Genomic DNA, 19,741 nt, shown 5'->3' on the forward strand with positions numbered 1-19,741 from the left:
AGTCACGGTCTATCACCTAGGTTTCAAAGGCGTGATACATTCTGCATCCCGCAATATCGTCTGGACGACGTAAGGAAACTGCAGCTTACAAGCTCCTTCTGAACCTGCGGTTCACGCCCTTACAATAGAAAGACGTGGAGTCGTTGAGCTCCTCGGTTGGCAACGCTGACTGTAGTCACATATTAAACACAATGTACAGCTTCTAAGATCGCCTGTCTTAGATTAGCGAGACGCTGGAACCTATTCAAAGTCACCACCCAGGCAATCAGGGCTCCCATAAGATATAGACGAGCGAACGAGCACGTCGAGAATTCCCCTCACCTTGCGTCCCGAAATTGCACGCACAGCCACCACCAAATGACGTCGATCACACTTCCGCCATTTTCCGGGTACACCTACGTCTCTCGATTCTCCACTTTGATCGTGTAGCATGTACATAAGCTTCCATCCACTACGTTTCCGAAAATCTACTCTCGACAACCGTTCTAGAAAACTGTCCAGCAAGAACTCGTCCTTTTCCCGCCACTGTTCCTAGCTTAAAAATCTGATTGTACCGATGGAAGTAAACGCTCACATTTTTTCTAGAACTGATTCGTGGGCTACCTGTAGGTGAAACCATACGTGATACTAATTAAAACCAGAAACCATCTTGACGACTAGAAAATATCTCATCATGTGGTTTGGCCGTCGTCGTCCTTGTGAATCAGTTCCTTCCTAAACCCTGTGTTAAAGGCGGTGCACAAAACAAAATACGGTGAAATCATTTTTTTTTGTAAAACCCAGTTTTAAATGACGGAAGGTAAATATTTCAAATGCAATATCAACTCACAATTCATAAACAACAATATAAAAACACAAAAGAAAGGATGAGTCAGTTTCTAATTTTGTTTCCTTCTCTTTGCATGCTGTGTCCTCATATACAGGACAAGTCGCAAGTGTCTGATTAAGGCTAAACATATTTTTATGAAACGTTGACTTTCGTTCGGAGGCTTTAATGTAGGATTTTTTAAAGATTCCAGAACGAAGATTCGAAAGAAAATATTCTAAACGTTAATGACAAATAGTGTTTTATGCATTGCAACATATACACGATTTGTACTGACGTCACATCATCTGACATTGTGCTAACCTTGTCACTGAGCCTTTTTCATTCTGCAATATGCATTTCGCACCGCAAAAGTTGTTTTTTGTTTTTTGGCAAGAAGTAGGTGTGACTACCAACAAGATGCGACGACGCCACGTGCAGGCCATGTATATATGACAATGACTACTGAAGTAGTGAAAATTGATTCTATTACTTAGCCAACAAAAAATAATGTCAAAACAAGGGCGACATAAAGTAATACGACCGTCACGTCGAGAATTTCTAGAGCCACAAGTTCTTTTTTATTTTCAAATAGAACTGCATGTGCCTGAAACTTTCTCAAAAGTCACTGCTGCTTTAATGTGTTACTATAAATATGGCTAACAAACGAAGACTTGTAAGGTATCTTCATAAAATGAGCTCTTAATTTGTTTACTATATTTCTAGTGGACGGAAAATGGCGGACAGTCGCTAAATGTCGAGGTAAAATGGCGGATGTCTTTTAGTTCTGGCTATCGTGAATGGCGAAATAGTTCTCTACACCTAGCTGGTATTCATAAAGATCTGCGACTCCAGACTGTGGCGTACTTTGAACATGGCCATGCTTCTGTGGAACAGCCGACGCGGAAAGCTACTCGTCTAATTCCGGTTCCTTAAAATGTCTGACAAAAATAGTCCACATCTAGAAATTTGATTGGATTAAAACGCTAGATATGTCTGTGTATAACGTGTGAGCAGTTTGTTCAACAACGAAGGGCGTTCCATTATATGCTGACAACGGCAACATCGACAGTACCACAGATTGAATGATTTTTGGGAGCAAAACACGCTAGGGTATGGCTGAGTGGATCAAGTCACATGCGCAGGGTGAAATAAAATTTCGCAGGATGACAATGCCTCAATGACAGTGTGCGTTGTCAGTGCTTTAACAGAACCCTTAGAAATATCTCGAAAAATAATGTAAGACGTCTTAATTAAGTATATTCAAACTAACTCAAACTGATAACTTTACACTCTGTGCACTTAAATGACGGGAAATATTTCATTGTAAACTAAAGAACTGTATCACGTGCAATCATTACGGCACGACAATACCGGAGACCTAGCAGAGAAACCTGCGTGTTAATTCACGGGACAATGTCGTTTCGGCTCATCCTAATGCTTACCAAAGATATACATTGAGTTGGTAGAAACATAAATGATCAATTTGACACCCTTTGAACCAAGGACCTCGCGATCGATGGTCCGGGAGCGTTGAGACTCGATCCACTAAGACTTCGAACATTCGGACATTAGAAGATGCCACTACACAAGGAAGGCATGCGACATGCGGTGGCGAAACCGCAATGGCGCGCGAACACACGTGTATCACAACGCTTTCTACTTCACCCGTTGCTTCAGACGCAGCTAAGAGTATGGAACTAGGTGTCACAACCAGAGAAGTGAACGTTTATTTAGAAAAAGACTGGGGCCTTTTATACTGAAGAATGCTTAGCTCGTTAACCGTCTCTTCCCTTCGGGCGTCATGCAGGCGCAACTGTCTTAGACCTCAAGTATAAATAAGTTCATCCGACAAAAACCTGCTGTTTCGATCTTTCAACAGGATAACGTAACATGGAAGAGACGGACTTTCGCGTGTTCTTCAAATGCTCGTCTCTGAAGGGTGGGGCCAAAACTCTCCATGATGATTCAGGACCATATTGAGCCTCAGAAAGACGTAGTCTCAATTAGAACGGCAACGTCGTCTTCATGAGGGTATCGTTAAGCCAGGAGAATACAAACATAAAGGTTTTGTTCAATTTAGCTGAATGCATAAGGAGAAACAAGTAATTCATCCTCTTCTCTATCTCAAGCGTGTTAAGCACATGGGTTCAGTAAATTAAGGGGATATTTCGATGGCATTTCCTTAGTCTCATGCACGAACAAGACGGAACAGTTGCCAAAAGATGATAAAGTCAGCGCACAACATTGAAAGGTTCTTTTTGGAATATTATACCCGGGGTCTCTGACACTGTTCCGCATTAGTGAAGTGACGTGTTCCACCGGCAGAAGATAATCCGCTGCGGTGCCGTTCATCTAGGTAACACTAGACGATGAGATGCTGGCGTGACTTGTGTCTGCAGCAGATCGACATGAAGAGAAGTTGAACACCGAGCCTAAACTTGGGACTCATGGTGATGTAGACGAGCGGCTTCCACAGGCAGTCAAGCACCCCGAGCCACAGCAGGCCGAAGTGCAGTGCATGAAAGCGTAGCCGTTGCCCCTCGGCCTTCTCGTAGATCTGCAGGCAGATCCAGGGCAGCCAGGAAAGCCAAAAAAGAACGATGATGACGAAGGACATGATGTGGTCCGGATTGGACAGATGCTCGCCGATGGCGGTCGCGTACTCCTTCTCCTCCTTGCTGAGGCACTTGCGCATCTTGCGCATCGTGGTGAAGATGAAGAAGTAAGTGTAAATCACCGTAAGCACGCTCGGCACCAGCACCAGCAGCGCGAGCGTGAGCGTGTACGGCAGAATGCTGGACAAGTCGAGCATGCACACGTAAGCGTCCCGGTAGAAGTGGCCGTTGGAGAAGCCGAACAGGGGCGGGCAGTACATGAACATGGAGGTCATCCAGGTGAAGAGCATCCAGCACTGGCAGCGGGTGCGCGTCTGGATGGTGTCGTAGCGCAGCGGCTTGCGGATGGCGAGGTACCGGTCCACCGAGAGCCACATGAAACTGTACACGCTCACGCTCCACAATGTCACGGCCACATAGCCGCTCAGCCGGCACACGAAGTCCCCGTAGACCCAGTCCTGCGCGATGGCCGGGTACACGGACAGCGGCACGATGAGTACCCCGCACAGCAGGTCGGCTACGGCTAGGGAGATGAGGTAGTAGTCAAGCACCTCACGCGTCGTGTACAACAGCGTGGCAATGACCAGCACGTTGGCGGCCACCACGCTCACGCAGATGATGAGCAGAATGAGCGCCTCGGCCAGCCTTGCAGACGCCGGCAGGCCCGGGTCATCACCCAGAGTGTTGAGACCGTCGGCCGCGGATTCTGGCAGCATCCTAGAGCGGCACGCCTGCGGTCGCTATGGACACCTGGCCGGAGCAGGCTGCGAATCAGAAAAAAGGACGATTGCAACTTAGTTCGCTGGCGAGACTGTTGAGCCGTCCCTGAAGGGACGCTGAACAACCTATTTCAAACACCGTATAGGCCCATCATCCGTGGGGTGGCATGTTTATATCAGTTTATTTATTCCATCACCTTTAAGGCCCAGCAGGCCTTACATATGGGAGTGGAAAGTAGACAGACATACATACAATTGGAGAAACACAACAAAGGAACAACAAACGTAGGTTAGAGAAAAAATAGTATTCTATGGCGAATTTGAGAACTGATGCGTCGGTGATAGTGACAATAGAGTTGGGCAGGTGGTTCTATTCAGCCCTGGTCTTTGGTATCGATGAAGGAAAAGAAACATGTTAATACAAGAATGAGGGATATTTACTTTATGACGGTGATCTGTACGAGAGGATGAATATGACACCACAAAAAAAGCTCTCTTTTGAGTGGCTGATTACAATGGTACCTTTTTGTTAAATAGACCTAGACGTGCAACTTTTCTTTCTAGGACAAGATGAGCGATATTTGAATTAGTTTTCACTAATGATATACTTGATAAAACGAGTGTAGTTAGAAAAAATAAAACGTGGACTGCAATTTTGTATTGCTTCTAGGCTATTTACAAAATATTTAGGGCCTGGATCTCATACTAATGATGCACAATCAAGTTTAAAACGAACGAAAGTTTTGTATAGTAAAAGTTTGACAGGTGAAGACATTATAGAGAAGTTACGAAGTAAATATCCAAGCATGTTATTAGCGTTGTTAGCTCTATAATTAATGTGTGTTTCCTAGAAGAAGTTGGCGGTTGAACGATTGCCTTTTACTTATAGGATGTCTTACCACCTCTAGGGCAGAACCTGCAGAGTTGTAGGTAAAAACGTTACTACGGACCAGACTTGTGCCTATCTCAAATACTCTACTCAAGATAGTGTATTTCAAATAATTTTTGAAGTATCTTGGTATCTTGCAAATACTTTTGATCTAGAGTATTTGATACTCTACCTTAATTACAAATCTGAGTATCTTGTACTCATTATCCCAAATACATTTTTCACATTCCGCCATTTTACGACTTTTTCAGTATGAAGTGGCGTGGGCGTGGCACGAGCAAACGTAAACATTGTTTCGAGCAACCAAATCCTGGCGCTAGCTCCGATTAGCTACGGTGGCTTTGATTGAGATCGTGAGAACATCGCTTTTTTGCGATTTTGATTAATATTTCACTCCAAAGCTCGTAAAATGAAGGTTTTCTCCTCGCCTTCCCAAGGCGCCTTTTTGTTCCCCAGAGTTTCCCTTCAAAAATATTCAAACAAAGGGGGTGGTTTTACGGAAGAAAAAGATTGCCACACTGAGGCTTAACGCAGACCGGGAAACGACCTACGACAACAATGCAGACTTGAGCTTCAAGAAAATAACAAATAGAAAACAAAATGAAAAGTAAACACAAAAATAAGACTTTTTTTTTTTTTTGCTTGCCTATTTGACAACGCTACTGCAAAACGTCGAGGTGTTTTTTTTCTTTTTTTTTCTTTGTGGCGTTAGTCCGGCACTTATTGCTCTCGCGAACACTGTCTGTAAACAATCATTCTTAGGGATAGAACAGGACCGGAAATGAACTACGAGCTGGATAACCACTCAAAATGCCAACAAAGCGTCCCGCAGCGTTGAGCGCCCTTCTGAACGCTACCTACTTGAAGGTGCGACCACTGACGTGGCTATTATGTAGGTTATCTTTTTTATCCATTCACTCATATCCGTATTCCAAGTTCGTTTAGAGGGAATATGGATTGTAGTTAAACGATGCGTCTAAGGTGCGCCGCAGGACGTGATATTCAGCGATGTCACTATAGGTAACCTGCAATGCTGTTCGGTGTGGCGCCATCTAGCAACTGAAGCCAGAAATATTGGGTACCCCTGGGAGTGGCGGCTGCATTGTTCAAACGTGAGCTATTACTCTGGTGGCGCCGCTGAGCCTAGTGTCTGAAGCAAGAAATACTCCATGGGTATCCCAGGAAGCCGTGATCGCGTAACGTGCCAGTAGAGCGGAAGCTACGGCCCTGGCGGGCCAATCGGAACGTGACTGCGTATCACCGGAGCGCGCCTCAACTCCGAAGAAATATCAGGCTTTTTGCTGCGTCATGCTGCAATATGTGTTCGTTGCGCTCGTATACGTCGCGCATTTCGAAGCCTTCGGCACGCAATGTGGGGCTTATTGTTCGCCGTTTGCCAAGTTACAACGAGATATGGTATAACCGTGCGCTCTCACCCTGCTGGCGCCGCCTGGCCGTTGCCGGCTGCCTATTGGCGACGCGCTTTGTCCCGTTTGTTGTCCCCACACTTCGTTGTTTACCCCACACAAGGCCTGTGCACGTGCCCACAGGCCTTGTAAGAATTTTTATGCCATTTTCTTCAATAGAGCGTGGGGCACAGTGTAATGTAAAAGTACAAACAATAAACGAAGTGACGTTAGTGCCGGATCTTTCCCGAAAGCAGTCGTCAGAAGATCCGAGCTCGACCCACTTCGGCTCTTGTGCTGAGCTGAGGGCCGTGCATGCTGCATTCTTCATGCAAGCCGGAGTGGTAACAAAAGAGCCTCCCCCTCTTCCTCCCCCTCACCGGAGAACACGAACTCCAGCCGAACGCTGACGCCGCATTCGGTCATGTAGCCAAGCGCTGAGTCATTGTATTTGTTGTCCCCATCGATGTGGTTCTAAAGTTAACCGCTAAGGACGCCACGGTATGATCCCCTCCCCAAAGCGACCTTTCTTTTTGTCCCAGAGATATTTTTGCAACATTTTCAGCGATATTGCCACGCGCGTTGCAGAGCGAATGCGTGTCCTAATGGTTGTCGCGCTTGGCTCTCGCGCAGAGGCTCCGGGTTCGATTCCAGGGTGCAGTGTCCTCTTTTTATTTATTCTTTCAACTTGACATTCTCGGAAGTTGAAAACCTTGTCGTCTGATCGAGTTACGAATGTTCTACGCCGAATGTTCTAGAAATCCACGCGGGTACAAAAGGTGCTCCGTGTGGCGGTCCAGAGTCAGTCTCGCCCCAGCGCTTGATCCTGCTGTTTCGCCGACATCGACGCCTGTGACGCTAGTCTTTGCCTATTTTGTTTTGGGCAGAGGTTCGCCCCATCAAATGTTTAGTTTCTTCAGTCACTCCCCGCCTCATCATTTTTTTTTTCGTGACAATATCCTGCTCCTTATGATATGACTGCATAAAATAACTGTGCGATACTTTTTTTTTCCTTTTCGTTTTGTGTTGTTGCGTGCTAATAAACCATTCTGGTAAACCAGATTTTCGCAGCTGTATAATTGACGTTGTCAATGACGTCGACACAAATTAAGCAATGCGGAAGTATCTTGAAGAGTAATTAAATTACATTTCTAAGTATTTGTATTCTACTCAAGATACTTTAGAGTGAAAGTAACTTGAATAGTATTTTAAATACTTTATGATGCAAGTATTTAGTAACGTAACTTAAATACTTTTATCGAGTATTTTGTCCAACACTGCTACGAACTGGGTGGCGCAAAATTGTCAATAATTTACACTTGTTATTATTAAGTCGCAGTTTTCACGAGCTACAGCAATATAAAAATGTGTTTTGGTTATATTAAGATAGGGAGGTATCAACACTAGAGGAGAAAATAAAAATAAAAAAAACGACACAATTGTCGCAAACAACGTAATTGATAAATTTATAGTGTTAACTAAATCGTTTATGCATACAGGAAAAAGCGGGGGGCCAAGAACTGAGCCTTGCGGCAAACCAGAGTCAACAGGACAAGTTGAGGATTGGAAGTCGTTAGTTACGAATTGGGTTGTGTTAGACAAAAAATGGTCGATTCACCCGATGATGTTCTGGTAATGTTTAATTTACCTCTATGATATTCCGGTCAATGTTTAATTTACCTAACTTCAGACGAAGTAGCTGGTAAGAAACATTATCGAAAGCTTTAGACAAAAAGAAATATGCAGTCTATAAGAAAACCATTCTCGAAAGTACAATAAAGCTCTTGCGTAAATTAAATAAGAAATAAGTTGCGTCTTACACGAGTAAGTTTTAGGTAAACCTGGTTGACATAAGGTAAAAAATGAATAATTAAAAAAAAAAAATAACGAGGTTAAAATAAATTATATGCTAAAACATTTTGCAAGGAACACTGGTTAATGAAGTTGGTCCATAATTAGGTAGAGATCGTGCTCATCACCTGATTGAGTTGGAACAATAAACCAGGCGTAATACTGCTCTGCCTGTATAACAAAGAGAAAAACTATACGCAACAATTAAGCAGCGTCTTTATGTATTTGCCGTCGCCATACTCCTTATCCCCTTAGACGAAGCCCACGAGGGGGTAAGTATGACGAGTCTTATTTTATTTTTTTTTTCTAAAATTTGCAATGGGTAAAATGTCGGCTAAAGGAAGCCATCGAAGGGTTGGGTATAAGGACTATCTGCGTCAAAAATGAACACACTTTTCTCGCTTAAAGTTCTCGAAAATTTACCTTTCAGACCGGCTAATAATAATGTTAAATTTTGAAGCTTTGGAATCATACTCGGACCGCTAGCGCTGCATCCCGAGATTTGTGGTTCAGCATTCCGCGGAGCGAAACGCTCGACTCGTGATTTTCGGCAAACACTCTGTATAATAAGGGCTTTGAGTATTAAGCAATACGATCCAAAACTACCATCGAATCGAGCTATCAGTAACAGCGGACAGTAAAAAGAAAATAAGTGCGCTTGAACAAAAGAAAGAAGAAAAAAAAAAGCTTTTGGAAGGATAGTGAATTTTGCCAAAGTGTCCATCCCAATGTTGCACGGAACGGTATTCCAGGGAACGAGGTTCCCGGGACCCGTTCCTCCTGAAAGGAACGATGTAACGCCTCCGTTCCATGTTGCATCGGTAAAACTGAAACGGGAACTCGCTAGGTTTTTTTAGGAACGGCAGATGAAGCGCTGTTCTCGTTGACTCCGTCCACGAGTCCATAAAACCTAAGATAAAAAAAACATAAAAAAACGTAATTGTCGAGTACCAGTCGGAGCTAATAGTGAAAAAAAAGCAATACTTTCACTAATTGTAGTATTCTAAAAGAAAAAAGAACAGAACGCCACAAGAACAAAAATTTATAATGAGTTACATTTCCTGATTGTCCAAATGCATGCTACGTAGACCATTTAATGTTGAATGGCATTTGCGCACATAAAATCATTACAGTTTGAATATTCCGTCGCGGAGCGAGAGCGTGCGTAGCCGTAAGGTAACCGCGCTTGACGGTCGCGCGGAAGATCTGGGGTCGATTCCAGGTAGCGGAATGTTCTTTTATTTATTCTTTCTACTTGTTGTTCTCGCAAGTTCGAGAACTTTCTCGTCTAATCGAGTTACGAATGTTCTACGCGCCGAACGTTCTAGGTCGAATGTTTCAAAAACCCAGGCCAGTACAAAAGTTGCTCCGCGTGGCGAGCCGGAGTCAGTCTCGCCCCAGCGTTCGACCCTGCTGCACAGAGCGTCGCGGGCAACTTCGACGCCCGGGACGCTCTGTTGTTGTCTCCTGTTCACTTTTTGTTTTTGGCACAAGTTCGCCCCAATTAAACGTTTCAGTTTCCTCGGTTATTCTTTGTCTCGTCACCTCGTCATTCGGGACAATATTCATAAAGAAATGAGCATGCGACTGCCCTTATTCAGCGCTGCGCACTGAATGAGGGCAGTCGCATGCTCACGCGCTCCCTTACTGGCAATTAGCCCTACTCGAAGGACGAGTGCTCGGTGTGCTCCGAAGCGTTCATCGGCCGGATGCAATTCCTGCGATGTTCGCGGCCTTGCGGTACCCGCTTTCACTATAAGTGCATCGACGTTGTGTGAAAGGACTACGATTACTTCATGCAGAGTAGTATCAGCAATTACAAGTGTAAATTCTGCACGAGGCGAAATGGCTCCGATGAAGTTAGTGCTATTACGGAACAACGCCCTCCTGATGAGTGACGTGGCATCGGTGAGCACCGTTGTGGGAAACTGCAGCGCGTGTGGCTGTCTGAAAGACTTGTTGGTGGGACTACATGACAAGGTTGATTCACTCGTCAAAGAAGTTGGCTCGGTCAAGGCGGAAAACGCGTCTCTGCTTCTGCATCTGTCAAAGAACACGGAAATGTTACGTCGTTTTACTGCCCAAAACGTTGAGCCACGGCCGACTACAACGCCGTCTGCGCAACTCGGTCCTGCGTCCGCAAGCTTCGCGGAGGTTCTTGGGAAAGATTCACCCGGCCGGTTCGTTGCATCAACCACTCTGGAGGCGTCCGGGAGACGTTTTACTTCCACCCATTTGCGTGATACATCTACATCTGCTGTGGCTGCAGGGTCCACCGTACTGCCGCCCGCGGTGATCGTGCCGAAGGCGTCTACAGATGCCGATGGCTTCACGCTCATCTAACGGAAAAAAAAGAGTCAAGCCATCCTCAGGCTCCTGCGCAAGCAAGTAAGCTATCGTCAGCCCCTAGAGCACCAAGGTTTAAGGCGCTTTTTGTTTCCCGTCTCAATCCTGACACTACGTGTATTGATGTTGGGGAGCTGCTAACGGCAGTTTCGGACAGAAAATCTTTTACATGTACCAAGTTAAAAACTAGACACGGAAGCTACTCGTCATTTCGCATTGCTGTGGACGAGAATGACTTCGACAAAGTGAACGCTTCAGACGTTTGGCCAATGGGCTCCCTTTTAAGCCATTTTTCTATGTTGCAGGGCGCAATGATGTTCGTGACACAGCTACGCCCAACTAGCTTGATACATGAATTGTTCAGTGTTTTATCAAAACGACCGCGGTCTGCGTACGAAGGCTCCTATTTTTTTATTAACGTTGTTCTAGGTGATTACGATTTCATTTCTTGAAGTGAAACTTGGTTAAATAGCTCATTTGCATCCCTGGACTATTTCCCTCCCGAATATACAGTGTTTCGTCGGGATCGAGATTATGAAAACCTTTCCATTAAATTCAGTGGTGGTGTACTAATTGCACTTAAGAAACATTTACGGGCTATTCGCCAGTTTGATCTCCAATTCGAGTGCGAGTCCGTTTGGATTGAAATATCTCTACGTGATAACAATAGCTTACTTATAGGTACTTTTTATTTTCCTCCTAATGTCGACGGATATAAGTTTTCTGACCAATTAGATATGCTAGGGGATAAATTGGATGTGGATCAACATCGAATACTCATACTTGGTGGTTTCAATATTCCTGAAATAAACTAGAATTTGGTACATCCTGCACTGTCTACTCATATTGCATCATTTAAAGCGAATGCACTTCTTTCATTCGTTAACCTTCTCGAATTTACCCATATGAACGGTCTTCATAACTCAGCAGGACATATGCTGGATCTGGCCTTGGCCAACTTTCCTATCGACAGCCTGAGGTCTGTTTCGAATCCGCTTGTTTTACCAGAGGTTTGGCACGTTCCCTTTTCTGTTTCCTTTATGATTTCTGTGAAGAAAGTAAAGCACAAAAACCGTGAGTCGCTTGCTTTCTCAAGAGACGATTACTTTGGCCTTTATCAACATTTAGATAATGCAGATTGAGCTTGCGATGTAAATCGTGCCGTTGGAAGTGTTTACAAACTATATCGTATATGCACTTGAAAGTTTTGTGCCCAAAAGCGTCCTTACACAAGTCGTTATCTGCACTGGTACTCGAAGGAGCTTAGATCAGTTCTAAGGAAAAAATTGCATTGTCATAGGAAATATAAGGTCGCAAATTCCCCTTTTAGTATCTAAAATTTTCTGAGTCGCGTGTGCTAGCAAAGACATTGCTGAAACGCGATAAAATATTACACTGTGAGTCAGTAGAACGTAGCTTAAATCGTGATCCAATGCTTTTCTGGCAATATGTAAAGGACCGCACAACTACAACTTCGCCATCAATAAACATAGCTGACTCGTTTCGTAATATGCTGTCTGAGCCCGAAGATGTATTGAATGCATTCGTGAGTTATTTTGCTTCGGTTTATTCTTGCGGCCAAACTGGACTGCGTGTGCATGGCGTCAGTGATAATGCCAGTGATCACCTGTCAATTTTATCTTTTAAAACTACTGATATTGAACTTGCTATCAGGAAACTGAAGCCAAAGTTATCAGTTGCATTTGACGGCATTCTAAGCTTCATTGTTAAAGGATGCTTCTCTATTTTTGCGCCCGTCTTAACGCATATTTATAACTTGTCGTTGCAGAGCCTTACATTTCCTTCCCCGTGGAAGAAATCTATTACTGTGCCAGTACATAAGAATGGCAGAACGGATGATGTAGACAATTACAGACCTCTGTCGTTGCTATCTTCCTTTGCTAAGATCTATGGAATTGTTTTGTTTGAGCGCATTTCGAACTTTTTTAAGCGTAAGATAAGCTCTTCAAAACACGGCTTTATGCGTGGAACGTCTGTTGAGACAAATCTGGTGTCTTTTTTTTAAAATTTTGTTTCGCCTACTGCGTGTCTACGTGGGCAGGTAGACGTATATTTTGACCTTTCCAAGTCTTTTGATCTGGTAGACCATTCGCTCCTTGTACACAAACTAGAATCCTACGGCGTGAATACCTCCCTTTGTTTCCTGTTTCTAAATTATTTGTCTATTAGACAGAATTTTGTATGTGATCTTGGACATCACTCCCGGCCTTATGTTTCTTCTTTGGGTGTGCCGCAAGGATCCATACTTGGACCGATATTTTTCAATGTTTGTACTAATGATTTGAGCTTAATTGTTCGCAATTCGGTCATCTTGCAGATGCAGATGATGTCAAGTTGTTTAGGTAGATTATATCCTTGGAAGACTGTGAAAAACTTATAGAGGATGTTAGGCGTGTGTGCAGTTGGTGTCGCCAGAACATGCTAACGCTCAATCCTAAAAGTATTATTATGTCTTTGTGTTGGAAGGTACAAAAATAAACTTTTGTTACCAGATTGGCAATGATCCCCTGCGAAGAGTTGAGTGCACGCGTGATCTTGGTGTATACATAGATTCTTCGTTATACTTTACTGTACATGTTAACAACCTTATAAATGACTCTTTGCGCAAGCTGGGAGTAATTTCTAGAATCACGCGTGAGTTCTCCACATCAACTTGTATTCTACGGTTATATTTCTCGTTAATCCGGACCAAGTTGGAGTTTTTTTCTGTAGTCTGGAATTGTATTAGTTCTACGAGCCAAGAGATGATTGAAAATGTTCAAAAGCATTTTTTTTAATTGTTTACTGTCGTTACATTGGTCGTACTGTTTAATATTCTTATGCGAGACTGTTGGAACGATGCAAATGCCCTACTTTGAGTTCCAGACGGTGTCAGCACGATCTTGTTTTCCTGTACAAATGTATTCATGGATTAATTGATTGCCCAGATCTCACATCTGCTATTAATATTCACGTTCCTAGTCGAGTTTTGCGAGTTTCTCCGACTTTCCATGTTAATCACATTATTTATTTATTTATTTATTGATACTGCCGGCCGCTAATACGCAGCCAAGGCAGGAGATATACACAATAAAATGCACTTGAAAATAAAATACATAGGTGTAATACATAGGGTAGGTGTATCATCCAAACCAGTCTCACGAACCGTATCCAGCACTTCTACAATACTCTCAGGGGAGCAGATATTGATGTTTTTAACCCAAATTTCGCAGCTTTAAAGACTTTTGTAACTAACCTGTGAACATTTTGTTGTGCATCATTACCAAGGTGTCAAGCTGTTCAGGATTACAAACAATAGACATATAAATGAATGAATTAATTAATTGTGATGAGATATTTATTAGAAAAGAGTTGATACGTTTTAAAAGATTTGTTTTAATAGGACGCTGAGTATATTTGGGAAAATAACTCCAACAGTGTCAAAACTATTTTAAAAACAAAACTTTTTTATTTTATCAGTTACTCCTTTATGAAACAATATTCTAGGGCCTAAATCTGTTCGCACAAAGGAGCAGTGGGCCTCGCTAAGGATAAGGTATAAACGCTTAGCTTTGATTTGATGATTTGATAAATGAATATACAAAAAAGATTGAAACTTGCACACGTAATGTCTGATTCTAATTCAATTAATGCTAAGTTGTAAGCGAGCTGAAAGCGAATTATAATGATAACCCTTGTAGAAGGAAATTATTGCTGTCAACTGTCATGTCTGATTCATATAAAAAACATTTACCTTTCGTAATCTTCTATAGTGTTTTAAGCACAAAGAACATTCAGTGTATCCAACGTGACACAGAAAAGCCGTATAAATTTCCGGGATGTAGAAGAAAAAAAAATACTACAATATTACGAATAAAATAAAATGAAAAAACGGTGCGGCACGCAACTTTAATAAGTCTCCCGTCTCGCGGATTGTGGCAAGCCACCTAATCACACGATTAAAAAAGCAGGAAGACTCAACCAACTCCGACTGAATCACACAAAATCTTCGGCACTTAAACAGTTTTTAGAAAAAAAAAGAAGTACCGAAGTATTTTAAACGAAGAAGACAACCACGCAGAATTTATAACAGAAAGACGAACTTTTTCGAAACACGAAAACATAAAAGACAAGAAAAAAAAAAGTCTCGCCGGATAATTTAGGTTTTGTGGAAGCTTTAAAAGGTCGGCACTGGCTTTCAGTGCGTGTCCTGTTAAAAAGATACAAAGAACACACAAAAAAAAAAGAACGCCGGACGGCGCACAGTTGTTTCTGCGCAACGCTGTTGCCTGGAAGGGATTAAGGGGCTCTGGGGTGGGATAGATCCACGTCAAGACTCGTAATCTCAGCGACGCCATGCGTCTGGCTCGGTGCAAGACTCTGGGCCTTAGGGGGATATCTATGCGGCGCGCCGCATTATTATTGAAACGCAATAATTTTTGTTTTATAGAAAGAAAGCGAGGCTTGCAGTTATGAGAGAGTTTTAGAACAGGGAACGCCGAAGCTTTGGGTGCGCCATACAGCTTGGGGACTCGCAGTGCGCATGTGCAGCGTGACGCCCCAAGTTGTTTGGCGAGGGACCCAACGCGTCGGATTCTAAAACTCCCAAATAAGTAAACGACGCGCAAGCTGCTTTACAGGCTGTGTTGTGCCCGTTACCGAAAAAAACTAACGAAATAGCGTTACTCGTTAGTTTGGTAAAAAGTAACGCGTTATCGAGCTACGTTACTCTTTTACAAACGTAACGATATACCGTTACCGTGACTTTTCAAAAATAACGAACGTTACTTTTACGTTACTTTTCTGTTCGAGTACATATGTTTGGCAGAGATGTATGATAAGCCTCCTTAACAAGCTTGGATAAAGATAAAAATTTACAGTGTGGTTTTATAGTGTTTTGATGCGCGAAGCAGCTTAATTTTCGGCATACAGATTAGGCATTGAAACTGTAAATTACCTGATTCTGTCTCCTTTAGTTGATACATTTCATTCAGACCTGCTGGCCATCGCAACGGACTTTCGTTATTCATGCCCATCTCACGCGCAGAATGAGTCGGAGACGTTAGTCAATCGGCTTTCATAAACTACAGCATGCGAACGAGGACTGCTAGAACACAACCAGCCAAACAACACCCCTCATCTGTACGCCGGTTTTAGTAACAGTCCGGTTCATACTATTACCAGAGACTGATTTGCTTCACTATCTGGAACAGGACACCGGTTACCAGCACACTGGCTATAATCAGTTGCTGCCTCTTACCAGCAGTAGCTCTTAGTTTTTCTGTGAAGAAAAAAAAAAGTTTTGTGTTTGTAAGTTTTCTTTCCAGGTTTAAAACTTTTTTTCAAAATTTTTTTATCATGACCTTAGGGAATTAAAGACTAATCAAGCGAAAGATTCTTCTGTGTACAAAAGTGTGTCAGGAACTTTCAGGCAGCGAGGGGGAGAGCGAGGGTAAAAATATTCCACAAAGGATGTTTCTTTTTTTTCTTTTTTAAAACTAGAGAAATGAGCCAATCGCTTCGCCACTAGTTGTCCACTGTTGTAAACGGATGCTTCTCCACGGCTCCCAACCCCCCCCCCCCCCCCCCCCACCGTCCACTTCTGCTGCACAAAGCAGGGGGGGGGGGAAGAGGAGGGAGGGGAGGAGGCTGTAACGCAGTCGTTCGTTTAAGCCTTGTGGGTGGTGACACTATGAAAAAAAAAAAAGAAAAAGGAGTGTGAACGGAATTAGCTGGTAGCCGAAGGTTTTTTTCGCCTTCGAAAAGTGAGTTTTTTTTTTTTAACTTTACTGTGAGGGATGCTGGTTCCGTGCAGCGATAAGCTAGTGCAGGATTTTGAGATAAGCTCGTGCAGGATTACACCAGTTTTGGTCAAAAGTAACAAGTAACGAAATTTGACAGCCGTTACCGTAAAAAAGTAACGGAAATACTTTACTCGTTAGTCATTCAGAATACTAACGAGTACGTTACTGCGTTAGCAAAAAATGTAACGCGTTACCAGTAACGTCGTTACTAGTAACGCGTTACCTCCAACACTGTTTACAGGATATACTAGGCACTCTTCTTGCTACATGTCTATTTCAAGAAATGTAGAAGGTATTCGTTTTATGGTAGGCTATATTGAAAATAATCCCTGGAGGAGGGGAACAAGAGGGACAAAGGACAAACACAAATCTCCAAACTTGTCATTCTTGTCCAGCTCGCTTGCACCTTTGCATTCAATTGCATTATAATCAAAGGCTATGTCCCTGAAATAAATTTGCGGTACCTTTTTTCTGTTTTTGCGAAAAAAAAATTACGTGTTGTGGAAAGCTCTGTCACCGTCAGCATGAAGTGTAGGTACCAGATGCCAAAACTTCAAAGCTTGCCGTTATCGCATTTGAAGGTTTTCAGTGGTTTGGGGAATTTTCAATGCAGAAACGACTGCCCACGAAGTCGACGAACGTATGCGTGGAGATAAACGGCGCCATTTTCCGGAACTTCCTCATTAAAAGTTTCCGAAAATGTCGTTTAACTTTTAAACAAGATAACGGTTACTTTTAAAACTTTTGCAACCGGTTCGGACCGCGCTATGGCCTTACGTTTGGACAAAGACTGAAGAGTTTGATCATGCATAATTTTGTTTTCGTAGGTCACTGTACAACGTCGCCGCATTTGCAGTCTTTGCGTGGTATACCATCGTCGAAAACCCACCCAGCGAAGCGAATGCGCGGTCACCTCCCTTTTTTTAGCTTGCGTGTCGTCATTTTGCGCTGGTCTATACACCAACATGCTGTCTACAAACGAGTCCGCGTTGGCCCGCATCAAGTGTACGCAGTACGCGGGCGCACAGGCCGGATTCGCTCGAGAGTGGTAGCTACTGCGCATGCGCAGAAGGGATGGTGTAGAGTGACCGACAGCTTAAGAAGCACACGGCGTAGTTTACAATGTTCGCTCTTCTTCCTTCGCTGACTTGTTTTACTGCCTTCTTATTGGCTAAAGTCTCAAACCTCATTGGCTGCGGTGACATTACAATATGCTCTGGACCCACCACGCCCTGTGCTTCATAGGGAGCTTGTGAACAGTCTTTGACTGCGCTCGGACATGCGATCATGCATCGTGAAACAAAGTACCCATAAAACTAAACGTAGCGCACCCCCCCCCCCCCCCCCTGTTTTTTTTCTCCCCGGGCCGCAGTTATTCTCGCGTACGTCTTTTGAGGCGTTTTTGCATTGAATCAACGCGAAAACTCCAAAATTCATTTTAATTCAAACGGACCTCAATGGCACGTCCTAGGAAAAAAAAAAAAAAAAAAAAACACATTGGAGAGGTTTTGACAAAATTCGAAAGTTATCAGTGATTTCAGGTTCTCTTACGTAACTCGAAAAGCACGGGCAGTTAAAAAAAATTATTGTTCGAGCCCACCTTGAGGCGAATTTAGGATTTTCAAAAGATTCACGCTTAGCCTTGATGATTTATCATTTTTTGGTCAATGGGCTCTTTAGGCGCCCATTGTGAAACAAATATTCTATGTGCGTTCCTTTGGGAGTTTTGTGGATTTTTTTTTTAGCAAAGAACTGACATGAATCCTCTTCTCCAAAGGTTAGAAAAGTGATAAAATGACTAATCTGCTTAGGAGTAAAAATAACGGTAACGATAGATCACGGAGTGCTTGTTTTCTTCATAAATGGAAATAACGCTTCTTCTCTTTACTGCACTTTCTTTGGTGGGTGAAGGCGATGAAATCGTACATAAACATTTTCCCATCGTGTTATTATTCTGGGGTAAGCTGTTGAGCAAGTCGGAGAAACACTGGGGCGCCCGATTTAAAACAAGCGTATAAATATAATGAATGCATCTCACGTTCGAATCAACAATCGGAAAAGTATAAGCACAGTCCACAATAAAATGCTACCCGACCAACAGGCAAACAGTATTATAGCGAACATCTATACAAATAAATAAGACAGCCTCCCCTCTACCTCAAAGTTGCCTATTGAAGAAACCATAATCATAAAATCAAACCCCCCTTTCTTCGGCGCTTTCAGTGAAACATCGCGGAGAATAGTCACTACACGGCATTCAAAATGACGTTATTCCAGGAATACCGGAAATAAGTCCGAATAGCGTTTTTATATTCTTGCCTCACCCCATAAAGCGCGATCCAAGCTAACGCGTTTTTGTGCGCGCGAAAGTCGTGCGCTTCCCGGAAATTACGTATTTCGTGACATTTTTGCTGTTTCCGGTATTTGTGAGTGACAAGCGCGCGCGTTGGTTAGGACGGTGCACTTTCGGGCGAGCAGAGTGCATATGCTCCCGACTGCGATGAAACGCGGAGACGAAACTGGTGCTTTCCACCGATTGGCCGGGAGAGGATATGGGAGATGAGCGCCCTACTACGTCACAGCGCGTTTTTGTGCACGTTCAGAAAAAGTAGAAATCATCCAACTTTCTTATGCGCGCCCGGAAGGCGCAAGGAATAAGCGCGACGTCACGAAACACGCAATTTGTGGGAAGCGCACGACCTACGCGCGCACAAAAACGCGTTGGTTTGGACCGCACTTAAGGCACCTAGATTCTATTTGACCCTCGCGTAGATCACGGAAATCGTTCCGAGTTATCCGAGCCCGCCACGTGATCTCGCGATTCTGCGCGGCGACTGGCTCAGGCAACGGCCACGTGAAGCACTCCTGGCGTTTTATCGACCGCCTCCGTAGCCGCCGCCGCGGTCCACCTCAGCGGGGCAAACGAGGTCGTACGCTCCTTTTTGTCTTAGGATGGACCGCGGATATCACAGCGAGCTATCCAAGCCAATCCAATGGGTGTGAGTGTCACGTGACACTCAGGTGGAGAGCAGCGACAATGCAACACCACCAAACATATTCGAGACAACTCTACCCCAGCGCTGACAAACTGACAGACACTACCGGGTTTTGGTCAAAACGAGCACTTTCGTGTTTTTTTGTTTTTTTTTAGGGGCGAAGCTTTTTAGGGGCTTGTCATGTCCGTATGCCCGTTCGATATCCGGCGTCGGGTAATCGTGCTCACGAGCACGTGAGCACGTGCTCCCGTGCTCGCGTAGAGCAAAAAAAAACAACTTCATTTCCACGTGGTGAATGATGTTGATT

The 19,741-nt window shown here is 43.6% G+C and overlaps 1 protein-coding gene across 1 annotated transcript in view; it reads right to left on the reverse strand.

Annotated features, from left to right (window-relative positions):
• Window positions 1-2,974: 2,974 nt before the first annotated feature.
• The window catches only part of LOC8026608 (probable G-protein coupled receptor 21), a 131,262-nt gene continuing 114,495 nt past the window's right edge, over window positions 2,975-19,741 (reverse strand). Inside the window, exons 2-3 of the mRNA XM_042292929.1 lie at window positions 4,189-4,216; window positions 2,975-4,098 (exon numbers count right to left, since the gene is read on the reverse strand). Of these exons, the coding sequence (XP_042148863.1) occupies window positions 3,171-4,098; window positions 4,189-4,216 (956 nt within the window). The 3' untranslated portion in view covers window positions 2,975-3,170. The remainder of the gene's footprint in view (window positions 4,099-4,188; window positions 4,217-19,741) is intronic.

The sequence above is a fragment of the Ixodes scapularis genome, unplaced genomic scaffold (assembly GCF_016920785.2).
Source record: "Ixodes scapularis isolate PalLabHiFi unplaced genomic scaffold, ASM1692078v2 PGA_scaffold3__209_contigs__length_174095766, whole genome shotgun sequence".
NCBI classification, from domain to species: Eukaryota; Metazoa; Arthropoda; class Arachnida; order Ixodida; family Ixodidae; genus Ixodes; species Ixodes scapularis.